Raw genomic sequence first — 15,397 nt, forward strand, 5'->3', positions numbered from 1 at the left:
ACACACTTAACCAAAGCTTATTTAATAGCTCCAGTCCTCTTAATGGCAACCACCAATTAGATCTAAGAAAACAGAAATCTGATGGTCTAAACCGAGAGGTTAAAGTAGGAGAGACCGCAGTTAAATTTTTTTTCATTCTGATTTTTATGAAATGTAGAAAAATGACAATGGAAAAAAACATTTTTTTCCTTTAAAAGTAAATTTGTACTAGTTTGCTAAACATCCCTGGCATTTGGGGGAATATAAGTTATGAAGGAAGATTGCTGTATCTCTTTGAACAACTGACAACATTCAACAACTGTGCCCAGTGTCCCCTATGATTTTTTTTTAAATTTGACCGCTATCTTCCATAAGTTACATAAGACTAAAACCCCATTTCCCAAAATTAAGACATATTTCCTGTCTATTCACTGCTCGAGAAGCTGTGGGGAGAGTCTTGCCCCCCACTACTTCTTGACCTCCTCTTCCAGCTTCAGCTTCCCGCAGTTGCAGGTCCGCATAGACGGGTCGCTGGACTGTACCACACCATCAAAGCACTTGAAGTCAGCCACGTATTTGCCCTGGGAGGACGCAAAAAGCATGGGCTTGAACTCATATCCCCAGAGAATCTCCTCGGGGGTGTAGGAAGTGCGGCTCTGGCAGGTAGCGGCTGTGGACTCCATGGTGCCATTGAGCGTCAGGACAAGCTCGAAGTCGCGGGTGGGCAAGTTCTCGGCTGTGAGGCCCCACAGCGGACTGGACTCGTCGAGGACGTGGTAGAAGGTCAGCGGCAGGATGAGGAAGGGGCAGTCAGTGCTGCCATCCATTCGGAAATCCACACCCGTCTGTTGAACCAGGGTCTTCTCTCCTTCTAACGTCTCGTGCGGGAAGAGCAGCCGTCCGGCCAGCTGACACTGGATCAGGAGACTTCTCCTCATATTGGCCACCCGCACCATTAGACAGAGCTTGTCCTCGTGCCTGCAGACCACTGCCAGCTTGCTGAACTGGATGGTTTCCGCTCTCTTCTTGGGTCGGCCCAGCTTAGCCAGAAAGGTACCCGTAATGAAGATCTCAGCCAGACCGGTGAGGACCAGCTGAGCCACCAGCGTGAAGATGGCTAGGGGACATTCCTCAGAGATGTACCGGTAGCCATAACCGATGGTGGTCTGCGACTCCAGGGAGAACAGGAAGGCACCTATCATGCTTTCCATGTTTTCCACGCAAAGCGTGTGGTTGGAATCCCGCTCGTCATCCATGTCTCCGTTCCGCATACCGATGTAGTAGTACATGATGCCGAAGACGAACCAGGTCATCAGGAACGTGGTGGAGAACAGCGTCAGCTTGTAGCGCCATCTCACGTCCACGACAGTGGTCCAGATGTCATGGAGGTACAGCTTGACCATGCCTTCCACGTTATCGATTCTCACGTTGCTATGCCCGTTCTTGGATACCACCCGTCTCCGATTTCCGTCATCCATGCCGGTCATTTTGTAAAATTGGGAGTTCGTCACTGCATTCGTCTCGCCCTCCATCTCCCACAAAAATAAAGAACTAAAATGCATAAACGTACAGAAGAACATGTGATCCATCAAAGAATATGGTGAGACTATTCTGACGGGTGAAAGGGGATCACCACAAACGCCAATCTGACACACTAATTACAGTTTACCTTTTATAATTCTTATGCTGAATTTTTGCAAGTTTCACTTGAAAATAAATGTATTTTTTACCAGGCTAATTCTTAGGCAATAATGTAGGCAATGCAATTAATTTTCTGATTAGTTTGGCACTATATCCAACAGTTTATTGACACATGAAAACAATAAAATGTTATTTAACTTGCAAAAACTTAAACTTTTCTGCTAGTTTTGCCATATTTCAGCACAGCATACTATCATGTTCCCTTTAATCACAAAATGACCTTTTTAAAATACAGAACAACAGGGTATAGACTAAGAACATGCATTCTTTGGAAAGCAAGGTGGACATTCCTTTCTTTGCTTTAGTTAATAAGCAATAACTCAAAGTTGTGAATTAACCCCATTCCAAGAATATGTTTTTTGAAACGTAAGCTTGTTATTTCTGTCAATCTTTTTGTCCCAACAAAGTGCCGGTAAGACCTACCGTTAGTTCCAGCTCCTCGTCCCCTTGGAATACAAAGTTTTCTCTGGATTTGAGCAGTTATTATCCGTAATGCGAAACTAACAGGTTAGAACCCCTGTTAGTGAATCACACAATGCCGTTGCTTCTCTATTGTGTGTGCCGATGTGCGTCGGACTTCAGCACAAAGATTTTTAGGACAGCACGGATTTAAAAAAAATAATAAAACCAGGTGGTGAATGAGTGTAGAGCGAACAGCAAATCAGCTTCTGTCTCATTTACATTTACATTTACAGGATTTGGCAGACGCCCTTAGCCAGAGCGACTTACATAAGTCTCAAGTATAATGCAAGCTCCACCTTCCCAGCTGTGGTTTTAATGGCCACCGACGGCACCTGTCCCAGTCCCCTCTCGTTTCTCTGCTCCCATCTCTCCTCTTTTTTAAGTTTTTACGGCCGGCCATCCAGCCTGAAAGCACCCAGGCCAACGCTGAATTCAGACAGGGACCGAAACAGCCCTGCTTACAGTAAACACTCCTTGGTTTCTGGATGCATGTGTACAGAAATATTAAGAGGCTGATGTTACATTTATTCTTATCATAAATGGTGGAGGTTTGATTTTGAAACTCAGGGACTGATTATTATGCCTGAATATTACTAACCATAAAAAGGGCATTCTTATTTATTATTTTCGTGTATTCTCTGTTAAGACTACGGGCTATAAATTATGTTCACGATACTGCAATGTGAAGATATCAAGTTCTTAATCAAATAAAGTCATAAATTAAGCAAATTTAATGACATTTTATGTTATGTGCTCGTACCGCTAGTAAAAAAATGCTATGTCCTTTGCTGAACGGATTTCACTGCTTGTTGCAGAAAAGATTGTCTTTTCCAGCTCTGATATCCACACACGGGTGACACTAATTCGCTCAGATGCAGGAAGTCATGTTAAAAAATCGTACCTGTTGTGTCATTTTCAAAAGTTTTCCTATTACTACAGCCGCTGTTTACTCAGTGTCGAGATGAACCGCATTAATGTTTCGTCCCGGGATATCGCGCAGCACGTTTCGCAAACTTATATAACGCTTCAAAAATAAGGAGCCGCATAAAACTACATTTATAGCCGAACAAAGTGGATGCTCTCCGTATCTGTCAAACATTCACGTAAATGCCGATCACCGCTTAAAGAAAAATAACGCAGCCCATCAGCAAGCCAAATGTTTCGCGGATAAAATCTGACTCGCGTTTTACCAAAACGTACGTGAAGTTCAAGCGTTTCTTTACAAGCAGAACTCTGTACTTATATGGGATTTCCATGCCGTCACAGTAGAAAACAGCGATTACCAAATACAACATGGCCAAATGCAATGTCGCAGTTACCTGGAGACTTTAATTCAGTTCTCACCTTTCTGGTCAAGCCTACATGAAGACGCAGATCATGTGAGAAATGAGTCGTTCAAATACACCATTCATAGGACAAAACATATATGCAATTTTTATGAATACAAAGATTTATATTTTATGAAATTTCTTCCCACAAGCAGGGAATCACAAAAATCAATAATAAAATCATAGATGATAATATTTTCCCTCTTTTTTACAGTAGGTAAATAAGACAATTCCCCCCCATTTTAATATTACAGATATATGCATGAATTCAGTATTGGCATTTTTGTGCAGTGTCATTTGCAGGCAGGGCCTTGGAGCACATCCCAGGACACAGAGGGTACATCCTGGGGCATGTGCCAACTCTCTACAGGAGCACACACACACAATCACTCGCTAAAGGCAGCTCACAGACACCAGGGTCTAAACCACAGACCTATGGATCACAGGAGGAAGATGGGATACCCAGAAGTAAGCTGTGTAAACAGGGTGAAAATGCAAGCACCCAAAGAACTGGGAATCAAGCCTGCAACCTAGGAGGTGTGAGGTCATGTCAGAGCCCACGCACCAACTGTATTTATGTACTGTTCTTAAATACACATATTCTTGAGGTCAAGTGTGTAGAATCAGTGCAATGATAGACCTATGAACCTCTATCCTTAGGATTAAGATAAAATTTTATTGATCCCTGTGAGAAATTCTTTGAGGACAGACAAGCATGCAGCAGTGGAAAGAAAAGGAGACCACTCTATATTTTTAAACAAATCTACATTTTTAAATATTGATTTAATCCCGGTTCTGCTGGCAGAAGGCTACACTGAGCGGCAGGCTGCTTCCAGGTTCAAAGGTTCTAAGACAGCAGCACACAAGACTAAGGTGAAGCAGGAGAGACTGGGAATGACCAGAAACCAGCCAGGTAATGGAGGGAAACGACTTTCTAATGCCAACCTGACCCATACGATCTTTTATTCTGACAGTTTCTCGTGAATCAGAAGACGACATCAAGTGACCTTCAAAAGGAAGTGCAGGTGTGAGGTGCACTGCTAGGACAGTCCGTATCAGGCTCCTAGAAGCAGGGCTGAAGTCCCATAAAGCAACGAAGAAGTGTTTCATTAATGAAAAACAGAGAAGTGCCAGGCTGCAGTTTGCAAAATATATTATTCACAGATGTACACCCATAAATTAAAGAATGAGTGCAACAAAAAATTGTTCTGCATTTTTTTCCACGGCTCTTCATGTAGTGCAACACAGAGAACGTGCAAAGACAAAGATACGATCACATGGGGGTGGTGGTGTGGGGTGGAGAGATTGGCGGATTTGTTAATGTTTGGCTTTACACTTGTTGACGTGTGGGTCAGTTCCAGGTAAGAAAAGGTCACTTTATTCCTCTCTCTGTGCCACTGGTGACGCCGTAAATATGTGGACATTCAGACTGTCTCTGCCCACTCAGGATCCTTTAATTATGATACTGCCCTTGAAGGTTTGATTTAAATTGAGGTCCACAGCTTAAAAAAACAGAAACAGATACATCTTTGAATTTCTTACATAACTTATCAATTTCTTTAGAAATTCAAACAAGTGTCTTTATAGTAGCCTGACAGACTTCAGAGAAAAAGGGAACGATTCTTTTATTTTTTAGTCCCAAGAACACAGGCACAAAGGAACAGCAAAATAATCAGTCCATCCATCTCCTGGGCCAGTGTTTCCTAATCCGGTCCTCAGGGACCCAACAGTTGGTCCACATTTTCACTCCCTCCCAGCTCCCTACCGGAGCAAAAACATGAACTGGCTGTGAATCCCAGAGGACCGGGTTGGGAAACGCTGTCCTTTACATTTTATGCAGTACAAGGTCACAGGGAGGACAGCACAAAGCAGGGCACACCCAGCCCAGGATGCCGGTCTGTCCCAGGGCAGATACATTCAATTTAGAGATACAAATTTACATGAACAGCACATCTTTGGGTGGTAGGAGGGCATTGATGTGCTGGAAGAAACCCACAGGAGATCAGCATTCGAGAGAGTTTATTGTCATATGCTCAGTCAGCTACACTAAGCAGTGGAAATCTCACTCTGCATATCCATCCGGCCACCGGGAAACACAAATAATGCACAGAACACAAATTCAGATTAAGTTGCTTACAGTAAGACAATAAATACAATTATACAGTACAATTATAAGAATACACAGACACAGTGCAATGTAACATGTATTGTAATGCAAACATAATGCAAATATTGCAAAGGAATTGATGAGTACTAGTAAGAGGCAGATGACCAGTCCTATGAACCAGGTCTTAGTGCAATTATGTAAACTTGGGGGGGGGGGATACGCAAACTCCACACTCAGAGAGCAGCATTTGAACCCACAACCCTGGAGGCAACAAAAAGCAGTGCTACCTGCTGAGCCGCTATGTCAATACAGTGAAACAGACATACTGTACATAACTGCGAGAGAGCAGTTCTCTGCTTTTTTCTCTGCTTTGCTGTCCGTTTGCCCCCCCATCGTGTGACAGTGAAAATCTTGTTTCCATTATAGAATTGTGGGTCACTGGCAGGGGGAGGTCAGTGGCGTCTCTGTCTCGAGGAATTATTACCACAGCACACAGGCCAGTCAGGGAGGAGGCGGTCAGTCAGGTAGGAGGCGGCCAGTCAAGGAGGAGGCGGCCGGTCAGGGAGGAGGCCAGTCAGGTAGGAGCTGGCCGGTCAGGGAGGAGGCGGCCGGTTAGGTAGGAGGCGGCCAGTCAGGGAGGAGGTCGGCCGGTCAGGTAGGAGGCGACTGGTCAGGCAGGAGGTGGCCGGTCAGGCAGGAGGCAGCCGGTCAGGTAGGAGGCGACCGGTCAGAGAGGAGGCAGCTAGTCAGGGAGGAGGCAGCCGGTCAGATAGGAGGTGGCTGGACAGGGAGGAGGCGACCGGTTAGGTTGGAGGTGGCCGGTCAGGGAGGAGGTCAGCCGGTCTGGGAGGAGGCGGCCGGCCAGGTAGGAGGTGGCCGGTCAGAGAGGAGGTGGCCAGTTCAGGAATAAGGCTGCTGGTCAGGTAGGAGATGGCTGGTCAGGGAGGAGGTGGCCGGTCAGGTAGGAGGTGGCTGGTCAGGGAGGAGGTGGCCGGTCAGGTTGGAGGTGGTCGGTCAGGTAGGAGGTAGCCGGTCAGGGAGGAGGCGGCCAGTCAGGGAGGAGGCGGCCAGTCAGGGAGGAGGTGGCTGGTCAGGGAGGAGGCGGCCAGTCAGGGAGGAGGTGGATGCCAAGAGTCTGGGAAAGCAATTCAGCAGCAGGTCCTGGGGGACAGGGCCTGCTTCAGCAGATATTGGCAGGTGTGACGAAGGAGAGAGAAGCTTCCGGGGTGTAAACGAGGCACTTGATGCCTGTTCAGAAGGGAATTCATGTCACAGTTTGTGTCTGTTTGCAGCGGGGGGGTGGGGGATGGCGGGTGCGAAACAATGGCATCCCCTCGGGTGTCTAGGTGTTGATGCTTCTAGTCTGGAACCGGTCTGCCTCCGTTACCCCCGTCACACGGGAGACTGGGTGGGGACAGCTCCAGGCAGCTGAAACCCCCCCGAGGCCGGCTGCAGGGACAAAGGCAGACCCAGATCTGCGGCTGGGGGGGTGGGGGTTTGGCGTTTCAGCCGGCCCGGTTTTCATGCCTTGTTGACGCACAGGTGCGTCATCTACTGGGACCGGGGGGTGATACTGATGCCGGGATCTGCCTTCTGCTCTCATCACACTCCTGGGGAGGGTGGAGGTCAACACCCTTCTCTGGAAAGGGGCCGTCTGTAAACTGGGCTGGAATGAAGTAGTGGGGGATCACAAATCTTGTTTGCCACAACTACCCCCCCCCCAGGAGCCTGTAGTTAGCTATTACAGTATGGGTAGGTGAACTTCCCATCTGAAAGAACCTCGGTAGACTCCCTTAAAGAGGAACTCCAATTCTCACAGAGCTTTCGATTGGCCTGGAAACGGACATTGGCGTCTGAGGTTTCCATGACGACCCCACTGGCAGCGCCGGTGCCCATGTGGAGCCTGAGTCCCGCGCCATGTCTGTGACAGCAACAGAAAGGCCACCCAGAGAAAACACCGGAAACCCGATTCCCCGTTATGTGACGTTGAGACGTCCGCCTCCTTCGTGATTCACCCAAGGCCGCCATCTTTATTTGAACCCAACATCCATGCTTGATTATGCATCACAAGACAGCAGTGGAGGGGTGGTGGCGCAGGCTAATGCGCTGTGACCCCCATCACCAGCATCCCAACGCTGAACCCACCCACCCACTCTCCCTCAATATTGTACACCAGAAGTTCATAGTGCACAGCTGTGCTCATCTCAGAATTACATTAAGCAAGTCTGCCCACCTGCTACTCAAACATTTTTCCAGTTAGGGAGGTACTGTGATAGATTCCCATACAAACCATGGACCCGACAGCACATGAGCCAACCTGGCAGCAAATGCCTTCGGAACGGGTTTTCGGGCAAGAACATGTTCCGAAAGTCTTGGGGAAAAAGGTACTTAACCTGCAAACCTTTGTTGCTGCGCTAAGTTGTATAATCAACTTAATATAAGTGGCATGATTTTATAAGGGTGGGTCACACAGGAACCTTATACCCCCCGGGGTTGGGGGTGTGAATGGCACCTCTGCCATGTGAGTATGCAAATGGCGTGTTCTCAGCGTGTCACAGGAGTCTCCTGTGGACAGTCCAAAAAAATACATTTAGGCTAACGGGTATCTTTAACAGTGTGTGCTCTGTGCTGACTCGGCATCCCGTCCAAGGTGTCCCCCGCCTTGTAACCTACGTCGCCTCATGACCCTAAGAGAAGCGATCGGACAGACGGGCGATTTTAATGAAAATTCTAAATAAACAGTGACTTTTATGCCGATTCCTTTCGGCCTGAAGTAGTTTGGCGTTGAAAGATAAAAGGTTGTAAACATGTGCAGGTGCAGCCGAGAGCTCGGTCTCTTTGAAAGCATGATGTATGTGGGAGAAGGCAGGGGTCACTTTCCTAATTAGTGAAAAATCTCACAACCTCACCAAAGAGTTAATTAGCCATTAGCCATATGACATCTTTAATTGACTCTCTCCCTTATTACATATTGGTCCTCTGCTGGGTAAATGAGCCGAGCGTGACTGGGATCGTACTGCACCTGAGGGCCTTGACAGTGGGAAAAGCACGCGGATGGATGCCTATGCGTGTAATGAACACCCGGCCTTGGTGACACGTGCTCCATAACGCACAAGTAGCTCTGCCGTTTAATACAGACACCTCTGCTCTGTATTAAGAAAAAGGAAAAATAGGGAGTGAACAGTTGTTTTAGCAGTTCCGGTTCTGGTTGTGTACATGGGATGAGCTTTCCCAGTTTTTTCCTTTCCTTTAGGGTCTTATATAGGTTAATTAATGTGCTTGTAAACTGTCTGCGAAGTCTTAAGGCCGAACGTACACGTGAAAGGAAGTACCTCACCACAGAAACCACTTGTTAGAATTCCAGCCCTTCCTTCCATGACACGGTGAGGTCATCACATAACACAGTCCTTATTGGCTGCCTACCTGCAAGGATCTGTCTGCAGACTGTAAGACAGGGGTAGAATCTGTAGGGCAAGCTGACCAATCAGAGCACACTGGGCTCATTAAGGGGTGGAGCTTACAGCTCTAACAGAACATTTCAGATTGTTATAGGCAGAGTGAATATGTACAAATGTACAAGACGAGAAAAGAATCTGTTTTTGGGACAATGAAACATACTATTCTAGTAGACCACAAAAAGTAAAGTATGAACAGTGAAAATGAGCATGATAGGGCCCCTTTAACGATTATAGACTTTGACTAATAAACTCATTGACACAGCTTTATTGAGTACATAGTGAACCAGTAAGGAGGATTTACAACAGTAGGCAGAAAAACCATAAAATTTAACTGTTAATGTTAACAGCACGCTTGACTTACAGAGTCCATTTTGCAGTTGATGAACTTGTAGGGGATGACTTCTCCAGTGACAGCTGGAATATGAAATGAATGAGGCTATATTTAGCTTTGCTAATGTGAATGAAAAATGTGGGCAAAGTGTAGCTTATGACGCGTAGGGGTGCCCAGGCACCATACCCTGGGTGTAGATTATATAGGGGTCAGGGCAAAACAATGGAAACCGAGAGACAAGCAAGCCCTTACCACACTCGGTCACCTGACCGAAGGTCACACAGCCTCTTTTTTTCAGTGGAAAATACATAAAGCTGTGTGCATGCCTGCATGACAGCCTGACGTGCACATGGACTGTTTGAGGTCCGGTGTAAATTAACTGCAGGCTTTGAAGTTCAGATCCAGAACTTTCTGCCGATGGATGGACGACGCGGCAAATTTTGTGGAGTGAGGTGCAACTCCCAGGCCAGGGGCCCTTCCGAGCTTCGCTCTTTCGTCTTCAGCCAAGATCTTCATGTTCGGCTTTAGACGAGACCGGAGACCTGAGCCAAAGCGGAAACGAAACATGTCCAATCTGGCTGAACATAAACAATGTAATGTGTGAATCACACAGAAAAAAGACATTTGACCGTTTAGTTTCCCAGAAAGCATTTTTGTGCATTTAAAAACAAACAATAAACAGGGATCTTTTCTAAAGTATCTTCTTATATTTCCATCCGCCCATCGAATACTGGGTTCTGGGTGTGTATGATTCTCAGATGCCTGGAGATCTGGCCGTTTGGCTTATCTACATGTAACCTATAATGACAAAGGGCTTGTTGACTGAAAGCTATTAGAGGGAATTAAGCAAGGTGTGTTTGTCTGCCTGTAATCCAATGCTTAATATAATATTTCCAGCCAATTTACTGCATAACAGTAATCTAGCATTTCAAAGGTTACCCTGCATTTAAACCCCGAGATCAGAAGTGCGACAACATTTGCTCCCCTAATCTGTGTTAATTGGCATTTTTAACTCTAGGTTTGTTTTTTGAGAATGTGCTTGATCTCTCCTCCTCAACCTCATCCTCCTGCTCCTCCTCTTTCTCCTCCCTTTCCCTGGATTTGTTTCCTCCTGCTGTGTCTTGCCTGCTGGCCATGCTTGTCTCTCGGCAGTGAAAAGGTCAGGCGGGCGATGTATAAAAGCACAACACGGATCCCATCCCGTCTGACGTTTTAAAAGGAAGCAAGATCTGAGAAGCAGCTCTGTGGAAATGTCACTCTGTCCTGTTGGGCCTGAGGATTAAGCGCCGGCTGCCCGCCTGAACATATCCTAAACCTGGAACCTGAACACAGAGTACTCCACAGCTGCCTTCCTGAACACAGTGCATCCCACAGCTGCCTTCCGAATCACAGCGTACTGCACAGCTACCTGCCTGAACACAGTGTCATCCCACAAATAAATGAAAAAAATTCTTTATTTTTCCATTTGCACAAGAACAAAATCAATTAGATTGGAATATTTTAGTGCTGACATATCCCATCTTGCAAAGATTGGGGTCTGTGCACAGGTTCAGCCATTTATCCACCAACCCTGGATCAATTTTCGGGGGTGGGGGGGGGGGGATTAAGGTCCATGCCCAAGGGCCAAAGACAAGGTTTGAACTGGCAGTGTTCGATCCCAGGCACAGAGGCCGAATCCACCGAGCCACAGGCTGCCTCCCAATAGCAGAGGGCACAGCTGCCCACTTCAGGTCATAGTAACAAATCTCGGGGTATTTGTGGCTTGTTCCTCGCCGGTGATTTTCCTCCAGGACATATTGTCTCTTTTGGTTACACCAGGGGGCACCACTGAATAGCTCTACAAAACATACCCGTCCCTGAGTCGCTCATAAGGCAAATGGCCAGAAAATTATGTCGTTAATTGATTAAAACTGAGGGGAGGGGGGGGGCATTATATTTCCATCAGCCGAGGCAGACCAAACGCGGGCACTCAGATGCGAGGACTGCTCAGTACATCTGATCACCAGGTGGCGGGGCTCATTACCACAGTTGTGCCGTGTCAAGGTGCGACTTCTTCCAGAGCCTTTCTGGAGCTGCACACTCGTGTGTGTGTGTCTGCGTGTGTGTGCCTGTGTGTGCATGTTTTCCACACCTCTGCGGACGCAGAGTGGCATCTTGCAGCAACATGAGTTTTTTTTCGGTGGGGGGGTGGGGGTACCGTCACCTGGGACATGGAGCGGCCCCCGTGGACAAGGGCCGCGTGTCATGTGCGGTTTATTTTAGCCCCACGTTTAGACTGGCCAGGGCGATGCTCTGCGCCGACGGGGCGACAAACGCGAGCCAGGGAGGCATCGATGCGGCGGCTCGATAGACGCAGCGTTCTTCCAAATATAGCGTGGCGTCAGGGGACCGTGGGGGCCGGGAGGGGAGCTGGGGGACAGTCACACGGCTTCCCGCATCAGCGGCGGCCTGCTAAGTGTCACTGTCGCTTTGTTATTTTACCGGGAGGACCGGCCATCTCGTTACGGCTGTCGGGCCTGGGGTATGGTCATTATCCGTCAGCCAGAAACAGCCCCCACGCTCCAATTGGCTGACAGACCAAGCTGACCCTCGCATGCTCCCCCCCCAAAATGTATTTTTTGAGATGTTGTGTTTCCTTACACTTTTATAAAAACCTTACTGACACTTTTATTTTATAGCACTTCGTTGAGCCGTATGAAAGCAAGCCTACCCGCCCCCCCCCCCCCCCCAGCTAAGAGATGGTCCTACTTAATCTTTCACAGCAGGAGATAAAAGGATTCCGTCATGTAGGGGACGCCCTTCTGCATCAGAGGGGCGGAGCTTTATGGGTATGCCCCTGGTTGCCCCAACTGTGCCGTTCTCGTCACATCACAGGCCACTCGTCGGATTCAAACTGGGTTCCGATCCGCGCCCCCCGGCTTTTTCCGAGCTTCCCCTCTCCGATGGCGTCACTAATACCTCAGAGCCTCTATTTCTGCCGCCTCGCTCCCATTTCTGTCCTCGGCACCCTGCCTGCTGCCCCTGTTTATTTTTACTTCTTGCTCGGCGGACAGGCAGGGCCACAACCTCCTCCGCCCTGGTCCATAATCTGGGATAGCAGCAGCAGCACCTCCTAGGAATGGAGCGGGGCTTCCCTCAAAGGAACCCCGGGGACAGCGCACCCATATGACAGACACATAGAAGCTGTGTCTCCAGGTAGGGGTGTATAAAAGGGGTGGGGCCACAGGAGTCCCAGCTGAAAGGTGACTGGCTCCCTGAGTGCCCCTCCTCTGTCACTCACTGATTCAAAGCATATCATTGGATAATGATATGGTAGGCCCTTCTATATACATTCTAGCCCCCTACCTTTAAAAATCCTAGAATTACCCGTTTGCAGGCAATCCCAATGCTTCCTGTGGCTTCCTGCTAAAAGCTCTCCGAACATATGCAGGCCAACCTGTGTCCTTCCAGCTACCTCTCTCCCTGCCCCCTGTGACCCTGGTTCATGGCCTCATTATTTACATTTTGGCTGGGGGGGGGAGGGCGCACACACACACACACACACACACACACACACACACACACATCACACATCACACAACCTTACCCCACCCCCAGCAGTGGTGCTTGCCACCGCTCAAACTGCACATTTGCGTGGGGCCGAGGATTGGCCCCCTGTTGGCCACAAACAGTCACTACACTGGGGTGGGGTTTTGAGTGGAAGTTCAAAAGAAACAAACCCTAACCCTTCCTACCTCCGCCACCCCAGAGCACTTCTCAGATCTGTCAGGCATAAAAATGACCTGATCGGGGGCTAGGAAAAGACATCGGTAACAACTCAGATCCCCCAACGGGGGTGGGGTAGCCGAATATGAACGAGGGCTCTTCATACAGTACATATCTGTACATGCATCCCATGCATCAAGCACATTTAAGTTAGATGAGATAAACTTTATTAATCCCAGGGTGAAATTCTGCCAGGTAGGTAAAGTACAGAAAAATAATGCAAAAGAGACCCGGTGCAAAGACAGTACACATAGTACAGACGTGTTCTAAGTAAACATTGTGCAAATAAATGAAAAGGTACACTGTACACAAAGAGAATATCGAGAAAGGCAAATTATCATGAGATATAAAGAAAATAAATGTTTTTATATGAAAAATCTCAGTGCCACTAAGCGATCAGTTAATTACTTTCCCCGTATGGAGTCCCAACAGATGGAAAGACGGCATCCCATCATGTGAGTGTGGAAGCCCTGGACCACAGGGGTGTTCATGAGTCAAGAAAAACGCGGTTTCATAATCTTCCTGGGTATCACATGTCTCTGTTTCGTGGCGAGGGACGAAGCCGCGAAAAATATAGCAATGCATTATGGGCCAGATTACCCAAAATGCCCTGGGATTCCTGCATCCGCAAATTCAATCTCGCCGCGGTCGCAAGGCTGGGAGTTTTCTTACTTCCCCCCCCACTTTTTTCACGAAAAGTGTGAAATGCATTCATGCCTGAGCGAGTTGAATCTTGCGTCCCTCTGGACGTCGAGTAGCCTCTCAGTCACCCCAGCTGCAAAAAAAGACCGAGAGTGGTTTGATAGCCAACTGGTCCCTAGTCCAGGCCTCCCCCGGTGCACTGACAGAGGATAAGGGCCGTTCTGCCAGCTCCATCCATCACCATTCATTATTCATACCCGAACCCTCCAGCCCCATATGCTCTCGGGCAGACACCCCCAAAACACACCGAAGATGCCCCGTAACATGTTACCCAACACATCCTGGGGCTGAACTTGTGGGAAAACAAGTGATCAATTTTGTGCGATGAGTAAATTCAGCGCCTCGGCGTGACTGTGTTGGCCTGGAGAGCGAGGATAATGAAATTTTAACTCCAGCTGGGGATTTGACAGGTGTTTTGCTGACATCATAACAAGCTCATAGACTTATAAAAACAAATGCCTTCATCCCCTGAGCATCCAGCTGAAACACAACAAAATACAACATCCTTAAAAGAAAGTGCATCCCATTATTTTCACTCAGTATATTCTTTTGTAAATAAAATTAGCTTTTTAAAATGTATTTGCTTGTTTCTGTTTCTCACAGCAGATTGGCACAACTTCGTTTGATCTTAAACGTGCTATAAAAATAAAATTGACCTTGACCTGAGATGGGATCAAACACGCCAAAAAGTAGCTCATTACAATTTACAATTACTTGCTCCTCAAATGTAACAAAATAAAACACAAAATACTGGTCTGACAAAACGTATTTGAATAAATTACAACTAATTTGTAATTTGAAAATGAACAAAATAGATGTAAAATGGTAACGTACAAAAGAAACACAAGTACCATTACAACCCTAGTAACATTTACAAAATATACTTGCCCTAACTTAAAAAAAAATAATAATTTTGTGAATTACATGTGCTATAGTTTTAGTTGTGAAATGAAAATTGACTTTTGTAACATTAGTAAGGTAATGAGAGTCAGTAGGTTGAACCTGCTATGGCGGGTTGGGGAAATATTGAGATTCCACCTTCCGGAACGCCGATACGAGATCGTGAAAGTTTGTACTGCGATTTCAGAACCATTATATCCTTAATTTATACCCATTGTTTCCCACAGAATTAGTGTCAGCGGCTGACAGTGGGACCAGTGTATGTGTGTGCAGGCACAGGAAGGCGCACTAGCGTTTTAATATTAATTATCATAATGCGTGAATTTCCAACTTTGTCTCACAGTAGATGGCTGAGAAGAAACAGTTTTTTAGATATACAAGCTTGATTTATCACTAATGAAGCCTTGCATACATGACAAACCACAAGATGCCACTGCCTGAACATGACTGTTGAAAGTAATTAGAATGTCACTAGCAGGCTAGCAAGCTAATTCACTAGTACTAGAGCATAGCACCGATGTTCGCAAATTGCTGTTTTTTTGTATATATTGATATTCAGTGAGCAAATTCTGATAATATATTTTACTACATACTTTACCTTAAAGCAATTTGTCCTAGTCTGTAAGCCTGGTGATGAAAGCTCTTAAAATATTATATAAAATTA

At 46.9% G+C, this 15,397-nt stretch overlaps 1 protein-coding gene across 1 annotated transcript; it reads right to left on the minus strand.

Moving 5' to 3' along the window:
• Positions 1–6: 6 nt before the first annotated feature.
• Positions 7–2,954, minus strand: kcnj15 (potassium inwardly rectifying channel subfamily J member 15). Its single transcript, XM_049017124.1, has 2 exons — positions 2,104–2,954; positions 7–1,530 (listed from the first exon to the last, which is right to left on the minus strand). The coding sequence occupies exon 2, from the start codon at positions 1,509–1,511 to the stop codon at positions 447–449; it is 1,065 nt and encodes a 354-aa protein (XP_048873081.1). The 5' UTR covers positions 1,512–1,530; positions 2,104–2,954; the 3' UTR covers positions 7–446.
• Between the last annotated feature and the right edge of the window lie 12,443 nt (positions 2,955–15,397).

The sequence above is a fragment of the Brienomyrus brachyistius genome, chromosome 6 (genome assembly GCF_023856365.1).
Source record: "Brienomyrus brachyistius isolate T26 chromosome 6, BBRACH_0.4, whole genome shotgun sequence".
NCBI lineage: Eukaryota > Metazoa > Chordata > Actinopteri > Osteoglossiformes > Mormyridae > Brienomyrus > Brienomyrus brachyistius.